Source organism: Podarcis cretensis (genome assembly GCF_951804945.1).
Source record: "Podarcis cretensis genome assembly, chromosome: 13".
Lineage (NCBI taxonomy): Eukaryota > Metazoa > Chordata > Lepidosauria > Squamata > Lacertidae > Podarcis > Podarcis cretensis.
Window position 1 is genome coordinate 43,903,916 of NC_137182.1, and position 25,578 is coordinate 43,929,493.

At 40.2% G+C, this 25,578-nt stretch overlaps 3 protein-coding genes across 3 annotated transcripts in view; 2 read left to right on the forward strand and 1 right to left on the reverse strand.

Annotated features, from left to right (window-relative positions):
- Window positions 1–350: 350 nt before the first annotated feature.
- Window positions 351–6,657, reverse strand: LOC307201981 (vomeronasal type-2 receptor 26-like). Its single transcript, XM_079951578.1, has 4 exons — window positions 5,584–6,657; window positions 4,276–4,503; window positions 3,225–3,351; window positions 351–1,536 (listed from the first exon to the last, which is right to left on the reverse strand). The coding sequence occupies exons 1-4, from the start codon at window positions 6,418–6,420 to the stop codon at window positions 635–637; spliced, it is 2,094 nt and encodes a 697-aa protein (XP_079807704.1). The 5' UTR covers window positions 6,421–6,657; the 3' UTR covers window positions 351–634.
- A 7,362-nt stretch (window positions 6,658–14,019) lies between these two features.
- On the forward strand, window positions 14,020–14,964 carry LOC307201641 (olfactory receptor 11G2-like; the record flags this gene model as incomplete). The annotated part of the gene is made up of 1 exon (XM_079950939.1): window positions 14,020–14,964. One exon carries the CDS (start codon window positions 14,020–14,022, stop codon window positions 14,962–14,964), a length of 945 nt encoding a protein of 314 aa, XP_079807065.1.
- Window positions 14,965–24,628: 9,664 nt separating this feature from the next.
- LOC307201976 (vomeronasal type-2 receptor 26-like) overlaps window positions 24,629–25,578 on the forward strand; it is a 237,745-nt gene continuing 236,795 nt past the window's right edge. The window contains exon 1 of the mRNA XM_079951564.1: window positions 24,629–24,688. Within this exon, the coding sequence (XP_079807690.1) occupies window positions 24,644–24,688 (45 nt within the window). The 5' untranslated portion in view covers window positions 24,629–24,643. The remainder of the gene's footprint in view (window positions 24,689–25,578) is intronic.

The window sequence follows — 25,578 nt, forward strand, 5'->3', positions numbered from 1 at the left end:
TTTATTTCATAATTATTTCTCTGCAGTGAAGGAATGGATTGATACTGTCATATGGAAATAATATGAATTCTTGAGTGCACATCGTATTTATTTGGTGTACTTCCCTATAACTGGAATCCTTCACCCACATTAAGAAAGGAAGAGACAAAATAGACATTATGGCAGTGTCACTTGAATTCTGTACATTTGTCTTCAGCATTTTAACATCCACTTCAAAATCAGGAAACAATGTGACTTTTTGAACATTGAGGAATTATTCAATATATCCGAAAATGAGACAGGATGATGGTTCTTCTACTCTTATCTTTCTCTTAATTCTTTCAGGATTCCTGGGAGCTGACAGCTTCCTGGTTCCCCAACAGAGAAAATGGCATTTTTCAGAGCATCAGGGGTAGTTCCCCTGTTCACGCTTGTCTCCAGAGTGAGTTCAATAGTCAATATCTATGATTGCCTAACATCAATCACCACAAGGAAAATCTAGAAAAAACATCTAGGAAAAAAATCTAGGAAAAAAGATCTGGAAAAAAATCTAGGAAAAATTATGTAAGGCAGCTGCTGAACAAGTGTTTGCAAATATTCTACTGCACACAAAGAAAAAAGCATAAGATACAGCAAAGTACAGGTTATTATTTGTTTAATTTTTCTTCCTTATTAGCTGTTCTCTATTGTTCAGCTCAGGCCTCAGAATGATTATGTAACATTTGGGGGAAAAGATGCAGCCCAGCAACCCACCACCAGAGGCTAAGATGGAGAAGATCTCCACAGCCACCATATATTTTCCCTTGGTGCTCAGGTAGGAGGGAATAAAGGACAGCCAAACACTGCAGAAGACCAACATGCTAAAAGTGATAAACTTGGCTTCATTGAAACTGTCTGGTAACTTCCTGGCAAGGAAAGCCACAGCAAAACTAACAGTTGCCAGGCAGCTCATGTAGATGAGGACACAGTAAAACATGGCCACACTCCCCTCATTACATTCTAGTATAATTTCTTCCATCACAGAGTGCATGTCCACATCTGGGTATGGTGGAGAGGTTGCCAGCCACACAGTACATATGCCTACTTGGACTATGGAGCAGGAAATGAGAATGGAGTGGCCTAGACCTTTCCCCACCCATTTCCTCATCCTGGATTCTGGTTTTGTAGCCATGAAGGCCAAAACCACCATGAAGGTTTTTGCCAGGACACAAGAAACAGCAGTTGAGAAGATGATGCCAAAAGCTGTTTGTCGGAGGAGGCACGCCACTTTCTCAGGTCGGCCAATGAAGAGCAATGCACAAAGGAAGCAGAGCAGGAGAGAGATGAGGAGAGCATAGGTGAGGTTTCGGTTGTTTGCAATGACAATGGGTGTGTCATGGTGTTTTATAAATGTACCTAGTACCAGAGCTGTGATCAAGGAAAGGGAAAGAGAGAAACAGGCTAAACTGATGCCCAAAGGTTCTTCATAAGACAAGAAGCTGATATCCTTGGATAGACACCCATCGCGGTTCTTGCTTGGATATTCTTTGTCTGGGCATTTATGACAGTCATTCATATCTGGAAAAAAATAAGGAAATGACCTTTAGTTCATATCACATCAGCTTCCTGAAATGTTGACTTTCTGTCTGAGAAGAAAAGAGCTCTGCTCAAATTAAAACACGTTTAATACTGTCTGATGCTCTGTAATGTGGTATTGTTGCATTTAATCGGTTCAGAGATATTGGTCTGTAAATTGCAGAGCCAGGGCCATTCCTCCTCACGATTTTGGAACATATCATTACACTAGCCTGGGTGTAGCCTGTGTAAGTCAAAAGGAATGAAAAGCCCCTTCTAGATATGATTTGAACCACGTACCACCTTGCTACTCTCAATGCAGAGTCATTCTCATTAGATTAACATATTTAGACTATCTGAAGGTCAATGATCACAAAGAGGCAGGATCACACAAACAACTGAGAAATGACTCTGCCCCTGTGGAGATGGCAATCTGGAAACAGTGGCTCATGTTCTCCTGTCCTGTCCCCTTTATAAAGATCTGAGGAATGAGATCATCACCCCACTCTTACTTACCATCCGAGGCCGCCCATCTGTGGCCACTGTTGGTTTCTGCTTCCTTCACTGTGCAGCAAAATGCTTGTCTCAAGACAGTTTGTTTACATTCCACAGTCACTTGCTGTTGGGTTTCCCACGGGAATGGGAGACTGGATGTGACGTTCACTGGTTTCCTTTTTTTCACTGTTTTCTCTCGGTGTTCTTTGTTTCCGAGAGGAGTTGCTTCTCTGCTCTCGCAGAGGCATTATGCATGTTTGTATTCTCTCAGCATAGAAGTGTAAATAAAAAATTAAGAATGTGGCACATACTGATCATCCTTCCGCTGTGTGGACTACGCTATTTGGGCACCAGATAAGGGGCCTGTACCAGCTTCAGATGGAGGAGCTGGTCAAAATCTCACAGCCACATCGTTCTTTCTTTTATCAGATCAAAATGATCAGACAACAGCAAAGGTTGCTAGGTTTATCAAGGGTGCAATGAGATTAAGGGCCGCTATCTGAACAATGATCTTGGTCATTTGATTGTCCTTTTTACCCATTGTTGTCTTTTTATTTGTATATATTGCTTGTTTTATGTTACTATGGCTGGTGGCTAATGCGAATAAAGTTTATCTATCTTCTTCTTATAGTAAAAGCTATGGTTTTCCCAGTAGTGTTGTATGGAAGTGAGAGCTGGACCATAATGAAGGCTGATCGCTGAAGAATTGATGCTTTTGAATTATGGTGCTGGAGGATACTCTTGAGAGTCCCATGGACTGCAAGAAGAACAAACCCAGCCATTCTTAAGGAAATCAGCCCTGAGTGCTCACTGGAAGGACAGATCCTGAAGCTGAGGCTCCAATACTTTGACTACCTCATGAGAAAAGAAGACTCCCTGGAAAAGACCCTGATGTTGGGAAAGATGGAGGGCACAAGGAGAAGGGGACGACAGAGAGCGAGATGGTTGGATAGTGTTCTCGAAGCTACCAGCATGAGTTTGACCAAACTGCGGGAGGCAGTGCAAGACAGAAGTGCCTGGCGTGCTCTGGTCCATGGGGTCACAAAGAGTCGGACACGACTAAATGACTAAACAACAACAACAACAACAACAACAACAACATCTTCTTCACATAGTAGATCATCTCTTTTGAAACAAACTCAGTCATCCTTACAGCACCTTTCAATGCTAAGTACTAATCTATTTATTTCTCTTACCATCCTGGTTTGCAATCTTCCCCTCAGCACATGGGATGCAATCGTAGCAGCAAGGGGGCTGTCCCTCCTTCACTTTCTTGCTGAATCCTGGAAGACATCTCTCAGTACAGACAGAAAGAGGCTGAATCTAATCCATAAATGAAACAGCAGAAGGTTCATCAAGACACTAATGAATTTGGAACCCTTTATGTTCTCGGTCCTTTCTCTGTGTTACTAAGCTGACACAGCTTTTCAGTAATCTGTAATGGTTTATTATTTTCTTATTATTAGTCGTAATGTTTGAAATTATGTGATGTTCCCTCTATATTGCTCTGGGGTGTGCATCTGTTCTGCAAAAATTGCTCTGTCCATAAGGTACACTTTGAAGTTACCCTGTTAATTTTGTTATAATTGCTGATTTGTAGCCCACTAGGTAGACAGCTCTAGAACTGATTTTGGTGCCAGTAGGTACATCTGTTCATGGATCCATCAGATGCTTCCTGGGGAAGTGTTCCAAGTCCACTTTGCAGCTTCATGGTCTCTGAGCATGTATACCCTCTTGTGCTGGTGAAATATACCCAGAGGCTCCATTTGACTGGAAGAAAACCTGCCCTTCTATATCCACGCCCTTCCAAAGAAAAACTGGTATTTGATGTGGACCTAATGACCCACATTCAGATGATGAATTGTGTGATGCAAAAACCACATTTGCATGGATGCACTTGTAGTGGGGTCTGTGAATGGGTGGGATTAGGGTGAGATAATCTAGTTTTTGTTATTTTAATTTGAACTAGGATCTCCTAAGGCATATTTACACTGTTAGCCTTGCTTAACTGTATTTTGTAGTAAAAGGGTCCTTCTGTTTTGTAGCCTCCTTAATAAAATATTTGCTTTTAATCCATGTGTGTCTTCTAGCTGTAAGATTTTTGCTCTTAATCTGGTACCTCATTGCTTTGGTCATAAACCACTCCTCAATTTGTGGCTCAAAAAACAGTGAGTAGACCTGCAGGTTGATAATGATTGCTTATTCAATACTGAATCTCTTTTGAATTAGAAAACAATGCAACCCTACCTGATTAAACCAACTGTGCCATGTTATGGCATCTTCATCAAGGAGGAATGATTGGTCTGGAGGAGCCTGTGGATCTATCCTCCCAACTCTCACTCGGTGCAAACTTTGGTTGGCGAATATGATCCAATTCACAATATCCAAGCTGGATGCTGCCTCTCCATTCTGGTTGATGAAGACCACATCTCCTGCTGTATTGTTAAATGAGATGCTTCTCAGAAAGTGATGGAGCTAGATTGAAAGCAGAAAAAAAAGGGGTTTAGAAAAGACTGCAGTCTAATGCAGGGAGGAGCATTTTGTTTCTATGGGAAGAACCTACAGCAAATGGTGGGGGTGATTTAGTCAATTGTCAGTGGATTCAGGCCCAAGCATGGAGAGAGTTAACCAATTTTCTTTCACGCACATGCATCTCTCTCAAACGTCCTTACAATCATTCTTTCTCTGATTGTCCAAAAATTAAAAATGTTTAAGCAGCACATCTCCTGCTGTATTGTTAAATGACATGCTTCTCAGAAAGTGATGGAGCTAGATTGAAAACAGAAAAGAAAGGGGTTTGGAAAAGACTGCAGTCTAATGCAGGGCAGAGAATTTTTTTTTTTCCTGTTGGAAGAACCTACAGGAAATGGTGGGGTTGATTCAGTCAACTGTCAGTGGATTCAGGTCCAAGCATGGAGAGAGTCAACCAATTTTCTTTCACACACATGCATCTCTCTCAATCTTCCTTACAATCATTCTTTCTCTGATTGTCCAAAAATTAAAAATGTTTAAGCAGCAATCTCTCCTTCTCTCTCTCTCTCTCTCTCTCTCTCTCTCTCTCTCTCTCTCTCCGTCCTTCGCTCCCTGAGCACCTCAGAAGACACGGCAGTGGTTTGTGACCACCAGCTCTAAGGAAGGATTTGGTTGATATCGGATAGAGGGAGTGCTGAACATCTCTCTCAACCATTACCACTGCTTCCAATCTATGAATGGCATGGGATCTCATTGGGTTGCAAAGCTTCCATCATAACAAATGCTTTCCCCTCAAGCATGGGGCAATAACTGCTCAAAGAAGGACACAACCATCATTTCCCTTCCCTATAGATTCTACAGCCATTTGCAGGCAGAAAAATATATGGGGAAATCATCTAGGATACCATCATATCAGTGCCACCTCCTATTCTGTCTGCAGAATTATAAATTCAGTTCTGGGTTCTTCTACCACATACAGTGTTTGAACTCTGAGAGGAAAGAGCAAGCTGATAGCATTTTGGGAACCCACACAGAGCCAAGAAGTAACAGGGCTTTCACAGTTGAGGATGTTCAGCCTTTTACCTGCCAAAACTCTTGATTCGGATTCTTCCCTCTCCCTCTGTACACCATTCCTCTGTGCCTGAGTCTGGATGTGGACATGGCATGTAAGGCATGGGCCATGGCGTAGACAGCACTATGGATGCTATAACTGTGGCCTGTCATGCTCATTTCAAAAAGAGACCCAGGAAGGTTCTCCAGCTTCTCTTCTCCAGTGCAAATATTCCCCTCCACCTTGTCTGAAGTGATATCTGGGAATACACATTCAAAGGCCTGTTGCCAGAAGTTCCTGATAAAACCGTCCCCATCTGTGCTGGAAGGGTTTCTGTGCAGAACATACTGATAAAATCTTGGTGGGTTTCTAAAGTGAATTTCAAAGGCTATAGCGCCACTGAATATTTCTGAACCCCAGTACCTTTGATAGACAAATGAAGCAAACTCAACCTGGGCAGTTGTTATCCATACTTTACTTTTTACATTCTTGGTCATGTCATCATGTTCTGATAGGTATGAAAGCCATCTAAAAGTTGCCATGGAATAAGATTCTCCAGAGGCAACGACTACGTTAGCTTTGCTGCTAAAAATTTGATCTTGTATATTGGCCGCTTGTTGTAGCAAGCCATACATTTCAGATATAAAACTAAAATTGGGGATTCTTTCTATGAATGCAAAACAGACACCACTCTTGGTAAACATTTGGGAAATGGTTTGCACAAATCTTTCTCCATTTCCATTGTCCATTGCAATGACTCCAATCCACGTCCACCTGAAATGCAGAAGCAAAGAGAGAATTCCCTCATACTGAAGGGCTTCTGAGGCTGCCATCTGGTAGAAGGGAAGCCCTGGGCTTTTATCATTCATCACTGGAGCAGATCCATAAATGAGCTAAAGAGGGAATGGAGGAAGAGAAGAGGCAAAGTAATATTTGCATAGTTCTTTCAAAATATTAATATACATTTTGTGGTGAATCCTGTTAGTCAGACATGCCCTTTGCCACCCACCAGGGGTTACATGCCCTTTCTCATTTATACAAAAGACACACATGCAGATGGGCTGAAAACTGAGGTCATCTCCCATTCCTGTTTGTTAAACATTTGTTCTGTTGAGCAGAGAGGGGGCATTTTCCCTACTATATTCTTTTTTTAAAAAAAAAGTTTCCCAGTTTGGCAGGATTAAACTGAACATAGGGGCACACGATGTCCTAAACAAAGGATTGCCTAACACTGCGTTAGACATTATTTACTGCAACCACATCGGAATTGCAACTTGGGTCAGATGCACATTTCTTCTCTGGAGCGTCTTTTCTCTTCACAAAGCACATACCCCAACACACAGCAGAACTGCCATTTCTGTCTTTTCTTTTTCAAGACTTCTTAGACTTCATCTATGAACATTTATTTCACTTTGGAACCAGCTGCTTAGTACTATTACTGTTCTTCTGCAGAATTGGACAGTATCTGCAATTTGCCATAACTCCAGAGTGTGTTTAATTTGAAAGCCCTTTCCCCCTAAATATTGACATATTGGGTGTGGTGTCGTGAAGGCAAATAATTATTGTACTCGGAAATACTAGTGAATCTTTATCCTAGAAGCAATTCCCCTGCTTCCCCTGCAACTCAATTCAGATACCCTTCTCGTTAAGCAGGAAATGCTGCAAATCCCAAAATGGCTGGTGAGGGTGGTGTGCATGGTTCTGCCCCCAATTTCATCCTTGCCCTGAACTGGTGACACACTCTGAACTGGTGCTGTGAATTCAGCCTCATTCTCTATGCAGGCTAAGAGAGGTATCGTACATGGGTGTCTTACCTGTGGAATCTTATAGATATCCAAAACAGTAGCCACATAAAAGGAGATTTCAGAATCAAGTCCCCCAATGACCCCAGCCAGATTATTTTCAACATCACATATATAGTTTGGGACACATTTCTCCACCATGGATAAAAGCAGCAGTGTGGCAAGATATGTGCTCCTTGCATTGTAGTAGCTGTCATATAAGTTAAAGCCCAAAGTAATATTGGGTAGGATGTGAGGGTCTTCATTGATCTCCTTGACTGCAAATGCCATGGCCACGATGTGCTGATAAAGCTTAGGCACCACCCTAGAATGAGAGTTGCAAACAGTATCAGAAGGAACAGATATGATTAACAATAGTACTTCCTGTCCATTCCACTGCTGAACAGTTCTTATAATCAGCAAGTCCTTCCTCATGTTTACTCAGAATCTCCTTTCTTGCAACTGGAATCCATTGGTTCGGGTCCTACCCTCTGGAGCAAGAAAAAACAAGCTTGCTCCATCTTCCCGGTGACAACCCTTGAGATATTTGAAAATGGCTATGCTATATCCCCTCAGTCTCCTATTTTCACAGTTAAACATACCAAACCCCTCAACCTTTTGTCATAAGGTTTGGCTTCCAGACCTTTGATCATATGTGCCAACCTCTTCTGCACATGTTGTAGCTTGTCAGTATCCTTAAATTGTGCTGAACGCAACTGAACACAATACACCAGGTGTGTTCTGCGCAGCGTAGAAGAGATCTTCTCTGTGTGTGTTTTTATTGGGGCACTATGCTTCTGTTGATGCAGACTTTTCAGATGTACTACTGGCAAGCCAGGTGTTCCCCATCTTATATATGTGCAGCTGGGTTTTTCTACCTAAGTGCAGCACCTGACCTTTGTCCCTACTGAAATTCATTTTGTTAGTTTTGTCCCAGTAAAGACCTGTTAAGGCCAATGGTATCAAGACCAGGGGTCACTAATGTGATGCCCATAGGAACATTGGAACCCCTGGGGTCTTTCCTTGAAACATCTGACATTTACAAAGTGTCTGAGCTCTCTCCTGCAATGACCCCTTCCTTATTCATGAGGCAGAGTTGGTAGTTGTAATTCACAGAATTATATGCTATCATTGTGAAACAAGCTTTAGCCTAAGATCAGGAAATGAAACAATAAGAGCATTCAGCTTCTGTAAAGTTTTTTTAATTCATTTTCACTAACACTCCTGTTCAGATAAAGTCTATCAAAACCAACAGTTCAAAGGGGCTATCTCAGACACATAAATATATACTCATTTCAATACATTTATATTTATTTCCCTATCAAGAAATGGGAGCTTCTAGAGTATTCTCTTAATTCAGAAGACATTCCTATGTATTTTTACATCAGCATATGTCCCACTGAAATAAAAAGTGCTTATCCCTAGGTCAATGGGTAGAGGTTTGCAGCCTCAGCCATTATGCTGAGGCTGCAACTCTAGGTTTGATCATTCCTGTGCTGTAATAATGACCGCTCCCCACTTAAAACGGGGGGCACCCTTTGCGGGGACGCGTGCAGCCCTGGATCTGGAGTGGCCCCATCAGCATAGGCTTTGCCTTCCCTCAGGTGGGATACCTGGAGGTCCCCGCCTACCCCAGTGAGTTGTCCAATCCCACCTGGGGGAAGCGTTGCCAGGGAAACCAGGCCAGGTAGGGGGAGGGATTACCTGCCCACACAATAGAGTGGCTTAGTTCTTACACAAGCTCTTCCGGCAGCGGTGGTGGGGGTTCCTCAGTGAATGTTGCTGGAGAGGAGATGAAGCCACCATGGAAAACAATGCCACCAATGAGGAACTCTCCTGGCTGATGATACATTTGAAGTGGACGGTGTGGACTTTGGAGCCTGCATTTTACTATGCGAGCCTGACATACTTCGTAAGAAATCAGTTTCAGCAGCAAGACCACTAAAACCACCATTCATACAAGGGCAACTGTTTGTTCTATGCAGAAACCATGATTTCTCTGGCAATAGTATAATCAGCTTCTCCAAGATAAAAATTGTCTCATTTGAATGGTAGTTAAGTTTCCTGAGAGGATGCAATCTGGGAGTATCCCAGACTCTTTTTAAGTAATTTTGGTTAAGTTGCAGCATCCTTTGTGTTATGTTGCCAGTTGCCAGTGAAAATCCAGAGGGATCTTTGAGGAACAGCAGATTTAATTATAGCCCTTTTAATAACCAAGGAGGAATGTATGTATTCAGTTTTAGGGATTCCCTGTGGAATTGCTGAAGGAAATGTGTTTGTCACATATTCAGGACTGTTATTTTTAATTTCCTTTCATTAGATAATAAGGGGCCAGTGGTGTATTGGTGAAGTTAGAAGTTAGAAGTTCATAATAAAAGACCCTGTAACCAATGAAGATCCCCAAAAGTAGTATGGTGTAGTCAGGATCTTGGAATTTGGCTGAGGAGACCTGGATTCACACCAGCCATGTGGCATGACTGCAACCCTACACATAGTAGTTACTTGGGACTAAGCTTCCATGATTTTTAAAATCACTTGTAAAATATGGTGAATTTTACATCAATATCTTTAATAGTCTGAAATGCAACCTTTAGCTTTTAATTCAAAATTTAAAATATTTGTACAAAAGTGTTCCTTTTTAAACTTTAGTATGAGGGGGAAAGAACATCAAATTCAGAGAAGAATGAACTTGGAAGAGTGGCTCTGCTATGGTTCATGCCCACAGAGCTGTCTGTGTTCCTTGATGGTATCACAATACTTTGTCAGGGGAAAGTCCAGTGAGACCAGCTACATGGGCTGCTGTATTGGCTTTAGGGAACAGTTTTGTCAAACAGACTTGTTCATGCTTTAATGCTTTCTTATAATAAGCTGTCCCCTGCTGTTTAACTCTGGCCTCACCAAAATGATATAGTAACATTTGGGGAAGAAGATGCAGCCCAGTAACCCAAAACTAGAGGCCAAAATAGAAAAGATTTCCACAGCCACCATGTACTTTCCCTCGGTACTCAGGTAGGTTGGAACAAAGGACAGCCACACACTGCAAAAGACCAACATGCTGAAGGTGATGAATTTGGCTTCATTAAAACTGTCTGGTAACTTCCTAGCTAGGAAAGCCACAGTGAAACTGACAAGGGCCAGCATTCCCATGAAGCCTAGGACACAGTAGAACATGGTGACTGATCCTTCGTTACATTCCAGTATAATTTCTTTAGTCCCTGAGTGCTTGTCTAAATCAGGGAGTGGGGGAGCAACTATCAGCCAGGCACTACACATCATCATTTGAATGAGGAAACTGAAAAGAACAATGGAGATGGCCAGATGTTTCCCCACCCATCTCCTCATTCTGGAGCTTGGCTTGGTAGCCATGAAAGCTAGAACCACTATAGTTGTTTTTGCTAAGATTCAAGATACTGCTACTGAGAAGATGACTCCAAAAGCAGTTTGTCGAAGGAGGCAGGTTATTTTTGTGGGCTGGCCAAGGAATAGCAAAGGACAAAGAAAGGAGAGAATGAGGGCTATGAGGAGAACATAGGTGAGGGTTATATTATTGATGTATTCAACATCTGCAGCTCATGTCTTGTTAGCCCCCAAAATGGAAAGTGAGTGGTGTTTCAACTAAAGAGGATTGGCAAACTAAGTTGACAGAATATGCACAACTGGCAGACTTAACATTTAGAATAAAAGAGCAAGAAGAATATACGTTTAAGGAAGATTGGAAAAAGTTTATTGAGTATATGGAAAATAAGTGTGTATAGCTGAAAATGCTGGAAGCATGAAATTCAATCTTTATAATATCTAAATAATTATTGAGGGATATAATACAGTGGTACCTCGGGTTAAGTACTTAATTCGTTCTGGAGGTCTGTTCTTAACCTGAAACTGTTCTTAACCTGAAGCACCACTTTAGCTAATGGGGCCTCCTGCTGCCACTGCGTCGCCACTGCATGATTTCTGTTCTCATCCTGAAGCAAAGTTCTTAACCTGAGGTAATATTTCTGAGTTAGTGGAGTCTGTAACCTGAAGCGTATGTAACTTGAAGCTTATGTAACCCGAGGTACCTCTGTAGTGGAAAACTGATTTGAATGGTTATAATAAAATGTGCAGGGATGTAAGATATGTAAAATGAACCATGGAAAGAGAAGAAGGGAAGTCATTTGGAAGTGTGTAAAATGTTTATTTGAAATTGTAAAACATATATATATATATATGAAATCATTGACCCAGTAGATTTGTTCATTCTTAATTCTTACATGTAGATGTTTCAAAGGGGAGGGGAAAAAGAAAAGATAAAGACTAGCCTTCCTACCACTGTGTTGTCCCTCTTTCTGAAACCATTGCTTATTTATCCCTACCACCAGCAGCCCAAAAAGGAAAGCAAAGATGTTGAACCAAGGGTCTATATCCACATGAGACTCCAGAAAGGGAGGCTCTTTCCCTCAGTCCCTTGTGACAATTTCTTTCTATAGGACGTGATTGGGATCAGAATACCCCTTCTGTCACAATTCCGGATGACCATGGAACCTCTCCCATAACACACTGTATCCATTTGGTTTGCTTCAACACGTCCATGCTTAGGAAGCTGAGCCCAGAAAAACAGCAATTATGTGCAGAGGTTCCCCAGTGCTTCAGTATGCCAGAGGGAGGCAATCAGTGTTTCAGCGGATACTAATGACATTGTTATTGAGGTACTCATTCCCATCAACTAATTAGATATGTGTCAGATACATCAAAGCTGTGATATGTGAACAGGCCCGCTTTTTCTTCCTTCCATGTTCCACTATAAGGCACATAGGACAGCGAGCACACAAACACAACATTTATGAGATGTCTTCAGGGTGATGGTTCAATGTTTTGAATGCGATGGAGGCAAAGAATCAGTCAAAGGAGACTGAGGTAAGAATGAAAGAGAGGTGGGTCTGCATGGGTGCAGTGTCAAAATTGGTGGGCGGGGGTCGCATGAAGGTAAGAATCCGATTTGCTATAATAAACATCTTCACTAGCTGTTCCAGGGATCTTCCTCTGATACCAGTTCACAGTTGTTCATATTTCATGAATTTGCTGCTTCTTCATTCTGGTTTAGAAAGCTTTGTAGTTGTTTTCATATCATATGATGGAGAAACAGGAATGTCTCTTGGCTCATCCATACTGTTGTTTAATATGGATAGTAAGAACGTCCATTAGTTCTCCATTGTCCATATGATGTCCTCATCTACATTGCTGCCTTCCCAAACTCTTCCCTTCCCTTAATCCAGATTTTCTCATACCTTCTTATGTTTGGAGTATTCTGGTATAAGAAAATCTGGTTTGAGGGAGGGGAAGCGTGTAGGAAAGCACCAATTTGGAATAGAGTGACATGGATTATGGAGAATTAATGGAAGTACAGGAAGAGTACTATTGAGAGCCAGTGTGGTATAGTGGTTAAGAGCAGTGGACTTGTAATCTGGTGAACTGGGTTCGATTCCCTGCTCCTCCACATGCAGCTGCTGGGTGATCTTGGACTAGTTACACGTCTCTGAAGTCTCTCAGCCTCACTCACCTCACAGGGTGTTTGTTGTAGGGGAGGAAGGGAAATGAGATTGTTAGTCACTTTGAGACTCCTTAGGGTAGTGATAAAGTGGGATATCAAATCCAAACTCCTCCTCCTCTTCTTTTCGCATTAAATGACTGTATGGATGAGCTTTTCACATGGTAAAGCTGGTGGGGAGAAAGTGTTGCAGCAGTTGGGGCAAAAAGGGGTTTAGAGGCAAGTGGAGGGGCAGGAGAGAGAGAGAAAAAAGCAGTTTTCTGACATCTACAAAAGCAACCAGGAGCAATCACTGAAGGTTTGCTTTTTTGCAGAGCGGGAATCTGAAATAAAACAAAACAATGAGTGTAGAGTGGTTACCACTCATTTTCCCCCTCCAACTGCACCCAATCCAATAGGTTGGAGTCTTAGAAATGTCTACTCAGAAGGAAGCCCTATCTAGGACTCATGCACACTTCTGCTTGGTCTACCATTTCCCCCCAGGAAAACCAGCAGTTTACCACTGAATGGGATCAAATGTCAATCAGGATTTCTATGGATTGACGTTTGCTCTGATTTAGTGCTAAAGAGGGGGTTTTCAAAGGGAAAGAATCTGGGCAAAGGCAAAACTGCTAGGACTCATGCCCAAAAAGCACGAGACAAGCACAAAACCACTCAGACCTGTGCTTTCTAGGCACAGGACCAGCAGAAGTGTGGCTGAGCCCTTTAGTTCAGTAGGTCTCACTAAGAGCGTTGCAGCTCCAAAGTAAGCACCACTTAATGCAGAGGAACATGCATAGTTGGACTCCTAAGCACATTTAGAAAAGGTGCAGACCACACTTTTAAAACACATCCAATGCATATTTAAAGCACATAACTCTATTGTGTAATAAAGAATCCAGAAAGGGGATGTTTCTGAAGAGTAATAATATATAGGTTCTGTTCTGTTTAGAGTATAACCAGTGAATTGAAGACGTTTCCTATGAACATAACTCTGCATGCATAAACCTGACTTACTGTAAGTCTGAATCCAACACTAGGATCCAAAACACACATTGGGGGAGGAAAATGAATTATTCCGTTAACACCGCTCCCTTAAAGGGCAAACCTGCTTAGCCTATAGTCAAACAGGCAAATGATACCTGCTCTTGAAATGCAAAGGTGTTTTTGTTCTGTAATTCCAGATGGAGTTGGCCAATGGAACTGATGTCACAGAATTCATTTTGCTGGGATTTGCAGGAGGGCAAAAGAAACATTTGTCGTTGCTCCTTTTTTTGACTGTTCTTTATGTGGTCACCTTGGCTGAGAACATAATCATTATCACACTGGTGGTTCTAGACACCCACTTGTCACGAATTCCCATGTATTTCTTTCTGAGCAACTTCTCCTGGCTGGAGATGTGCTACGTATCCACCACTGTACCCCGCATGCTCTTTGATCTGGTGACCCGTCATGGGAAAATTTCCTTCCAGGCTTGTTTTCTCCAGTTCTACATCTTTTTCTCTCTTGGTGGAATGGAAGGTTTTTTTCTCTCAACTATGGCTTTTGATCGGTACTTGGCAATATGCCACCCACTACGTTACCCACAAATTATGTCCCAAAGTGCCTGCAATACCCTTGTAGCTGCTTGTTGGATTGTTGGCTTTCTGTGGTTTATTATACCAGTGAGTTTGATCTCCAAGTTGTCCTTCTGTGGACCAAATGTCATTGACCATTTGTTGTGTGATCCTGGGCCACTTCTGTCTCTGGCCTGCCCGCCACTAGGAAATGTTCCTTTCATCCATCAGATTTTTGTGAAAACGGTGGTTTTCATCAACTTATCCTGCATCGTGCTGTCCTATAGCATCGTGATTTTCACTCTGATGAAAACTGCTAACCAAGGCAGTTGTAGGAAGGCTTTCTCCACAGTATCATTTCACCTAGTAGTGGTGACTATTTTCTATGGTTCTGTAGCAGGTGTATACTTAGCTGATCTAGGTGGAGAAAGCCACTCAGAAAGCCAAGTCAGAAAGGCAGCAGCACTCTTTTACACTGCCATCACACCTTTCCTTAACCCCCTGGTCTACTGTCTGAGGAATGATCAGATAAAAGAGGCAGCAAGGAAGTTGTTCAAGAGAATGAAGAAATGATGGTGAACTGGAGAACACTGATGGTGTGAAGATGTTGGGAGAAGAAAATGAAGTGGAAGACCCAACCAGTCACCCAAAGAGATAAAACTTATATTCTATTTTTTGCTTTTCAAAAACTGTATTGATTAGTTACTTAAAAAGTGCAACATAGCAAAAAAAATAAAAAATAAACAAATAATCCAATATGTAAACCATCATGCATCACAGGCTGGAAGGACAAAAGTACAAAGATACAACATTGCTTCAAGGGGATGATAAAGAATTAATTCATACAAAGATTTCCTTTTCAAATAATAAAGATTTAGAAAAATAAAAGTTTTCTCCAACTGTGAATTCTATTATTTTTAAGACTAAATGTTCTATATAGCCTTAAATGAACCAGCCATTTGCATATACTAATGGCACTGAGTGACCATGTGCCTCAGTATTTGTATAAAAATATAATCATGCCACACACACACACACACACACACACACACACAAATTAAGTCAAACTCTGCCTTTTAGATACTTTTAGTTCAAGAAGGGCAACTTGACAAATCCTTGAATACCAACAATCCAAATGATTAAGATTAAAGGTCTTCCAGGATTTGGCAATAGAGCCCCGGACTGCTGTTAAGAGATGATAAGTATGTTCTTTATTTTTCAAATCTCATTCTGTTACCGCATATAGATACAAAAGTGCCAGGTGAAATTATTGGGTAATTGTTTGGTTGTCAAAGAGCTCTCAGTGGATACATTCAGCCTTCTTTGAGCAGTCCCACCACATGTACTTATATGTACCAACTATGTGGAAGGGCCCCCACCCCAAAAATGTCCCTAGTTGCCTGCTATGACTTGGTGGCTGCTTGTTGGATTGTTGGATTTTGTTGATTTATTATCCCAGTGTCTTTGATATCCAAGTTGTCCTTCTGTGAACCCAATAAAGCCATGAGAATCAGTAACTTAACATTAACAACAACAACAACAACATGTAAAATATTACGTGCCTGTTCCATAGCAAATCAAAGAAGGGCTTTCAGATTTTCTTCCTCTGTTCTGATCTATGATGCACACCTGTTGCCTGTTCTTTCTGAAAACAGCTAAAAAGACAATAATATAAATGAATGAACAGACATGAATGCATAAAATGTCTGTCAAATGCAGACTTCTCTTGTGATGCTCTTTTCTGAATATCTTATTATACAGAAACCCTTCATTCTTGATGTTAGTCAGCAGGAACATTGGTATCTCTTGCCACCCAAGAGAACTTAACCATGCAATTATATATATATATATAAAGATTGCCAAGGATGTTGTTTTTGTTTCAAACACTGCAAATTTTGGACAAAGTGGATTGTTTCAAGAAGTGGCAGAGAGATATTTCTAGATTTGTCTGGCAGGGCAAGAAGCCTCAAATAAAATTTAAGATATTAACCGATGCTAAAGAAAGAGGTGGATTTCCCCTGCCAGACCTCAGGCTTTATTATGAATCAGCTGCATTTTGTTGGCTGAAAGAATGGCTGCTTCTTGAAAACACGGACATTTTGGACTTGGAAGGTTTTAACAATGTCTTTGGATGGCATGCATACTTGTGGTATGACAAGGTCAAAGCACATAAAGCGTTTAAAAACCATATTCTCAGGAAAGCACTGTTTAATGTCTGGATAAGATATAAGGATTTGCTTGAAAACAAAAGTCCAAGGTGGTTGTCACCAATGGAAGCAAAGGCTCAGAAAAAGCTCAATATGGAGGCCAAATGGCTGAAATATTGGGAAATTTTGGAACAAGAAGGAGACCGATTAAAACTGCAGAGTTTTGAAAAACTAAAAAACAAAGTGCGAGATTGGCTTCATTATTATCAAATAATGGAGGCTTATAATTTGGATAAGAAAATTGGTTTTCAGGTGGAAAAATCAAAATTGGAAATAGAACTGTTAGAACCTAAAACTAAGAATTTGTCAAGAATGTATAACTTGCTGTTGAAATGGAATACTCAGGATGAAACGGTTAAATCTGCTATGATTAAGGGGCACAAGATGTTGGATATAACATTATGATGGCTGACTGGGAACAGTTATGGACCACAGGTATGAAGTTTACGGCATGTAATGCCTTAAGAGAGAATATAATGAAAATGATATACAGGTGGTACATGACACCAGTCAAGCTCGCAAAAATCTATCATTTGCCCGATAATAAATGTTGGAAATGTAAAGAATATTCTTTCACCTTTGGTGGACATGCCCAAGGATTAAGACTTTCTGGGAGATGATCTATAACGAAATGAAAAAGGTATTTAAATATACCTTTCAGAAGAAACCAGAGGCCTTTCTCCTGGGCATGGTCAGCCAACTGGTGTTAAAGAAGGATAGAACTTTCTTTATGTATGCCACAACAGCAGCAAGAATACTTATTGCAAAGTATTGGAAGACACAAGATTTACCCACCCGGGAAGAATGGCAGATGAAGGTGATGGACTATATGGAACTGGCGGAAATGACTGGCAGAATCCGAGACCAAGGAGAAGAGTTGGTGGAAGAAGATTGGAAGAAATTTAAAGTTTATTTACAAAAACACTGTAAAATTAAGGAATGTTAGAAGGATGTTGGAATGTAGTTATGTGGTCTTAGCAGAAATGATATAAAGGATTAAGTAAAAATGGATAGTTAATTGGTGAAAGAAGAGAGTGTAAAATTACAGTATGTTAAGATAAATTATTAGGATAAAAACAAAGATGGAAAGGATTTGCTGAAATATCTAATTGAACTAGAATACAAAAAAGGGAGGTGTGAGGAGGTCAAGGAAATAAGCAAACGAAAAATGTGTTGTGGGAAGGTTTGATGTTTTTTTTTCCTTTTTCTTTTTTCTTTTTTTCTTGGTTGTTTTTCTTTTTTGTAATCTTTAAAATTGGAATAAATATTATATATATATATATATATATATATATATATATATATATGAATGAATAACATGTTCACTTTTAAGACAAATGCAAACTTTTTCTGTGGTACTCTTTTCTTATGAATATCTCATTATACAGAAGGCCTTTTTTATGTGAATCAGTAGATGCCTCAATATCTCTTGCTATCCGGGGAGACAAAATGTCTGCAATGTCTCACAGAAATTGTAATTCTGAATAGGTGATTATCTCACTTATAATTATCTAATTAATTGTGATTACATGATACTACTTCCGGTCTCAAGGCAGCTGTAGTAACCAAAACGAAAACTACAAGATACAAGGATTCAATAACTATCCCCCATCCAATTTGGTCTGAGGGCTTGGTAAATCAGATCATGGACATTTTAGAAGGCATAGTCTGAGCCACACATCATCCTGTGTGGGGCCATTCAAATAAGGCTGTGGGACTCAGCACAGAACCCAGTTAGGTATAATGTGGAGGCAAGAGAATGGGTGTAGTGAAGGAATTCTTTCACAGAAGCTACTGCCACTGGCAGTCCTGTTCTTTTTGCCTCTGGTGGCATACAAGACGCCTGACATCAAATGCAGTGTCAGCAACTCTCTTCCTATTCTTCACAAGTTTTATCAACCAGGAGACTTCATCATTGCCAGCATTATAGCTCAGATATATAGATTTTCAATTCCAATCAATTTCAGAGAACTGCCTTCTAATGACATCTTTCAAGGCACTGTGTAAGGCTTTGCTGTTTTTCTTTTTTAAAAAGTTCCTTTATAATGTCATATATCTGTCCTAGCTATGCCACATTACCCTTCAGCATTTTGATGACCCTACTGTTTTCTGCTTAGGAGCGTTAAGTATTTAAGAATTTCCAGGTTGTAGTGAAGGAACTGTGAGAGAGCTGTGACTGGGGTTGAGGATTAATTTTTAAATTTTGGTCCTTTTTATTTTTGAGCAACTATGTTTACTGCTTTCTCTGGATTGTTACTTTAATATGGTCATATTTTCTGAGAAAGTATTGATAAGTGGAAATTGCTGTCATTCAAAGCTAGAGCATCATGGTACACAGGAGGTCACTTTTTCAATGCCTGGCATCTTGAGATAGGGCGGGGAAAGTTTCTTTAATAGAAACGTCAGAGATCCACAGACAGCCAATGTAGACAATGTGTCAGCTTCTTGGTTTCCTAAGTTGTATTTCATTTCATTTGATTTCTATCTGATCCCATTTTGAACAGCAACTCTGTGGGTCATAGTCAACTAAAGCAATTGAAATCAAGAAAACTGGGTTACTTTTTTCAGTTTATGTAATTAAAGTCCTCCAACACCTGGAAATTTCAAAGATCCAGACCCAGAATACTGTATCAGCATTGTGCAGGTGAAAACAAAATATAAAAGTACAGATGCATGTGACAATATTTCATAATGCTTATCTAGATCAGAACCATTATACTATAATGTATTCAGTAATAATGCATTTAACTGAAGAGAAGCATATGTCACATTCTGAAAAAAATCCACTCTCACAGTGCAAGTAACTCTAATTACAGGATGATGACCCAGATCTATCAGCATAGCCTGGCCTTGATATTTGCTTTAAAAGAGATCAATGAAAATCCCCAGATTTTACCTAATGTCACCTTGGGCTTTCATATCTATAATAGCTACTTTGACACAAGATGGACCTATCAAGCATCATTGGAACTTTTCTCTACACTGGACAGATTCACCCCCAACTACAAATGTGATAGTCAGAACAATCTAGGAGCAGTCATTGGGGGACCTATCTCTGGAGTCTGTCTCTACATGGCAGATACCCTGTGCATCTATAAAATTCCTCAGGTATGCAGACAGTAGGAAAGATAAACAAACCATTTGCTCATCTTTTTACTTGTAAAGGTTTTCCTTTTAACAGTTGTATTTGCAAGTGAGGCTTCCAGAAGTAAGACTATATGAAAAGTCCTACTGAATCAGGCCAGGAACCTACCCAGCCCTGAATTCTTTTTTCAAAGAGGCCAACAAATTACCTGGAGGAAGTCCACAAGCAGGACATGAGTGCAACATCACTGTCCACATTTGCCATACCCAGCAATTGGCATTCAGTATCTAATTCAAGATGCTGTATGCTTGTACAGTGGTACCTCGGGTTAAGTACTTAATTCGTTCTGGAGGTCTGTTCTTAACCTGAAACTGTTCTTAACCTGAAGCACCACTTTAGCTAATGGGGCCTCCTGCTGCCGCCACCGCACCGCCAGAGCGCAATTTCTGTTCTCATCCTGAAGCAAAGTTCTTAACCCGAGGTACTATTTCTGGGTTAGTGGAGTCTGTAACCTGCAGTGTATGTAACCTGAAGCGTATGTAACCCGAGGTATCACTGTACATAAGATCCCACAGTTAAGATGTATTCAATTTGATTGCCAAAACCTTTAACATTTCAAGGTATTACCTTGGAAAAACTCAGACATATAAAATATATAATTGAAAATGAGATCTGTCATGCAACACTATCAAATAAATAGCAAATTCCAACGTATAGTAAAAAAGGATTATCCAGATGATCAGCAAATATATTGCTTTCAGTAAAGTTGTGCCCAGTCAGGGTTCCAAGCATGCAAAAAATAAAAGAGAACATTAACAATGAACAATATGCAAAGGACCTTAAACAGAGTCCTGGAATCCTGTAACATGACAATTAAATTGTGTTTTAGCCTGCAAAGGTACAACACTAACTTGAAGAGGAGAAAGTGAATAATATATGAAAAATTATGAACTACACTTCCTCTGCATATTGGAAGTAAATCATATTAATTCTATGGATTGCATGAGGAATTAACTCTATTATATAAATAACTTTTTATTATAACTAACCTATCAACCAAAAGTTGCTAATTGAATAAAAGCAGTGAGGAAGAGCACTTACTTTTTAGGTTTTGGAATTTAAAAAAAGCTAATATTTAAATTGATGAGAGATAAGGAGAAAGAATTTTAATGCAATGGATCGATGTTTCTGGGCTCTTCTCTCATTTGCCAGATGTGAGGTTTACATTTCTTAGAAGAGGGTGACTTCCAACATACAACACTGAGTGGCTTCGCAAGTTTTTGTTGGTTCTTCTTCTTCTTCTTCTTCCTAAGCCCCAGTAATATTTGCCCCAATAATAATGTATTTGAGGTGTCTGTAATTTCTTTGTGGCAAAGTTCAGGGCCTGCCTTTCTCTCTCTCTTGCAGCAGCATTCCTGTTTGATTACCTGTTGGCCACTGTTTTCATGAATTTGTCCTTAATGAGAAATTTCTCAAAGCAAATAATAATAATATGATGGGAAAATACTGCATTTTTTGCTTGCAACGAACAATCTCTATGTCTGACTGTTATGAGGACTTCTAGCATTTTTCTTGCCCATCATGTTAGTAAGATTTATTTTTTAAAAAAATAATAATTCTTGCTGTATCTTCTGTAGTGTCTCAGAATATTAAATTTAAATTCTCCTCTTACATTTTAGAAAGATTAGATTCCCCCCCCCACTCAGTTCTGTAGCTTCATTTGGAGTTATTTCTATTTTCTGTGTGTTTTCTGACTTATTTTTGTAGATGATTTTTAACAGCATTAAAGGCTTTCCCCCACTCTGTAAATAAAGAGGCGTGTGGACTTTGTTCTTTGTCATTAACTGCTTCCACCATCACTGTTGCAGAAGTGATCTCTCTGTGTTCAGGTTTCTCCCCCTTCTTGGCCAGTTTGTGTACATTGTTCCTACCCCATTTCTCCATATAAGATTATAGGAAGATTATAGGAATAGGAGACTCATAGTTATGATGTTTGATGCATTTGTATGCAAGAACAAATAAATCCTTAAGAAGATGAACAATTCCATTTAAATTGATGAAATCAGTTATAAAAACAGGGGTTAGAGCCTCTTAGCCAAAGGCTAGATGTACTAGATTTAAATTAAGGAGGAGAGAAAAGGAGAATAAACTCTTTCCCCCTCAGACAGTTTGTTGTACATTAATATGCACCATTCAAGAGCTCGGAATATAGAAGAGGATTTAAATCATGGCAAAACTAATTCCATAAAGAAAGCATTTTTTTTAAAAAAAGGTAAAAGACCCCTGACAGTTAAGTCCAGTCACAAACGACTCTGGGGTCGCGGTGTTAATCTCCCTTTACTGGCCGAGGGAGCCGACATTTGTGCACAAACAGTTCTTCCGGGTCATGTGGCCAGCATGACTAAGCTGCTTTGACATGCTTTCGAACTGCTAAGTTGGCAGGCGCTGGGACTGAGCAACAGGAGCTCACTCAGTCGCGGAGATTCGAATCTCTGACCTTCCGATCGGCCAGCCCTAGGCTCAGTGCTTTAGACCACAGTGCCACCCATGTCCCAAAGAGAGCATTGGGGGAAATTTTGTCATCTGATAGGGACAAAGCACAGGGCAAACTCTTCCCTCATTTGCAAAAGGCACTGCTTAAATTTGCAACTTCTGTTTTGACATCTGACATAGACTCCAATTCAAAGATGCTCTCAATTCTCATTGGGACCTGGCACCACTTCCCACCTGAACTCACCCGCCATGCATACATTAAAATAAATATTAAATAGCTGGACGGTAAGTGATAATATAAAAAATGAAAATATTAAAGTATTTGCTAAACTCTAGGTCCACACTCTGTGGGCTGCTGAAGTAACAACCAGTAACAGCAGAGTGCTCACCTAACCTCCCTGAACTTGAGTCATTGCAATGTTTCAGGTGGGGAGGCAGGTGGGAGTGTCATATTGACTTCATCAGTGTATCTGCACTGCACAAATCTTACTGCTGCTTCACCCTGCTACTCACCTTTCCAGAACATCACGGAATCTCTGAGCACACTTGTCCTACCCTGCTGGCCACTACAAGTCTCCTCACTTCTTAACTTTTTAAATTTCCATTAGATCATATATGGCTCTCCTGTGGTGATAGATAAGAAAACCCAAGCTGCTTTCTATCTCCAAATGTTCCCAAATTTGAAGCTTCAATATGAGACAATTCTCCACATACTGCTATATTTCAAGTGGACATGGATTGGAGTAATTTCTCGGCACGATGACAATGGAGAGAGGTTTGAACAGAATATTATCCCCATGTTTGCCCAGAAAGGTATCTGCTTTGATTTCATAGTAAGACTTCTCAAAGTGTCTTTTTCCAGTACTATTAATGATATGGTGGGAGATGTAATTGAGAAGACTGAAATCATTATGAAGAGCACTGTCATTGCATTAGTCATTCATGGTGAAATAGAGACCATGCTCATCCTGAGGATATTTTCTAAGGCTTCAGCATATGAACATATATCAACAAAGAGAAATGGTAAAGTCTGGATAATGACAGCTGAGATGGAGTTCACTTCCATTCCTCTTCAAAGAGATTGGGACATAGACTTCCTACATGGTGCTATATCCTTTGCTGTTCACTCCAGTGAAGTTTTAGGATTCCAGAAATTTATTCTGATGAGAAACCCCACTTCAGAGAAGGAAGATGGCTTCGTTAGGGTTTTCTGGGAGCAGGCATTTGGGTGTCTGTTCCCCAGAGCTATGGTAGACCTACAGAATGAAGAAATCTGCAGTGGAGAGGAGAAGTTGGAGACTCTTCCTGCATCTGTTTTTGAAATGAGCATGACTGGCCACAGCTACAGTGTCTACACAGCTGCCTTTGCAATAGCACATGCATTGCAGGCCATGGATTCATCTAGATACAAAGGCAGAATGATAGTAGATGGAGGAGTAAAGCTTCAGCATCAAGAATTATGGAAGGTAATGTCCCGAATACACCAAGAACAAAGGAAGGATCCCGCACGATCAGTACAGAGCCTTCCTTTACCAGCCAACCAGATAGCAATAGTATTCTCACACTGTTTTTCCCTAGGGCCTGGTTTTCAGATGCATGATGTCTCTGTTTCCTGAGAATGTATAAAGCAGCATTGAATACTAGCAATAGATTTCCTGCTTCCTTCATGAATTTGCTGAAGCTCAAGGTCTCACCAGATTCAAATGATTATAAAAATAATTGAAAATCTGTATAAATTCCAAAAAGACATGATGATGAGCATGGTGTAGAGTATTGTTGTCCCTGCCTTCAACCACAGCAGGTGTGAGTGATATGGCTGTGGATGCAGTGGTGGCTATTCCTCCCTGTCATATCCTGCTGCTGCCCTGCAGGGTTAAGATTGCTTTACTAATTACTACCTCAAGGTGGTATGTGCACATCTTCTCTCTATATTTACGATTATCAGGCATAAAGTTTCTCAAGAGTTTGGAATAAAGTGGGAATGATCCACAGCCTTTGACATATCCACTGACTTTTTTTCTTTATCCCCTCTTTCTTTAGCTTAACCACTTTGTTAAGAGAATCGTATTTAATAATACTGTTGGGGAAAAGGTTTCCTTCAATGAAAATGGAGAGCTAGAGGCTGGATTTGATATTATAAACTGGATCACATTTCCAAATCAGTCCTTTCAGAGAATCAAAGTGGGAAATATAGACTCCATGGCTCCCCAAGAAGAAGTGTTGAGGATTTGGGATGAAGACTTTGTGTGGCCCAGCAGTTTTAACCAGGTGAGGTCCATTCATATTTTGTACCATATCTATTACTTCCAGAGTTATTCACAGTTCCCAATGTTGATATACAAGCTTGCAAAAGAGAAAACCTTCTCTTCTTTCATTTGTGGACAGGTGCAGCCCCTTTCTCTTTGTAATGATAAATGCCCTTTGGGTTACCATAAAGCAAAGAAGGAAGGGAAACCATTTTGCTGCTATGATTGCATTCTGTGTCCACAAGGGAAGTTTTCCAACCAGATGGGTAAGAGACATCATGTACACAGCCTATCAAATGTACTGTCATTCAGGTATTCAGACATTCATTTCCCTTAAATTGAGAACATTCCTCAGAATTCAGTAAAGTTTATGGTTCCTCATATGAGGATACAGCCTGATAAACTTAGCAATAGCAGTCCCAAGTCATTCAGAGCTGGTCATTATGTACACCAAACAGGGAGGAGAGGGGAAAAACCCCACCACTCATTCAGAAGAAGGAGGTATAATGTTTATTTTGGAAAAAAGCATGATTGCAGAATTGGAACACAATTCTTTTTGACAAACCCTTTTCTTTTAAAGAAAAAACACAAAGGGACTGAGCATGTTCAATGTCCAAAGAATAATCTGGTGAGAAGTCATGGAAAATAGAAAAAAGAAAGAATTATAAATTTATATTGTTATGTCAGAGCTTTTCAAGCTTTTCATATTGTTGGCACACTTTAGACATGCATCATCATTTCGTGACACAGGAATTCAGTTTTACTAGCAAACTGGAGATTAAACTAACCCCTTATAAGATATAGAGACACATACATAAATTCTAATAATGAAATGTATGGGGACACAACATATCTCACGATCTGCCCGCTTCGTTTCCAACCCCAGGAGGAGTGTGTGGAGCATTCACTTGACACACCTACACACTGCAGCTGACACACTAAAGTGTCACAACACACAGTTTGGAAAACTCTGCTGTATATTTAAAAAAAGTGATTGGACCCATATGTGGATGGGAGTATAACTATATATTGAATTTTGCACATCTATAAATGTGCAACACAATCTTTTTAGGGATCTATTTAAACATTATTTAATCTACTTAGGGATCAATCTATTTCTAGCCAATGAAAGTTTGACATTTGTAAGTTTGATATT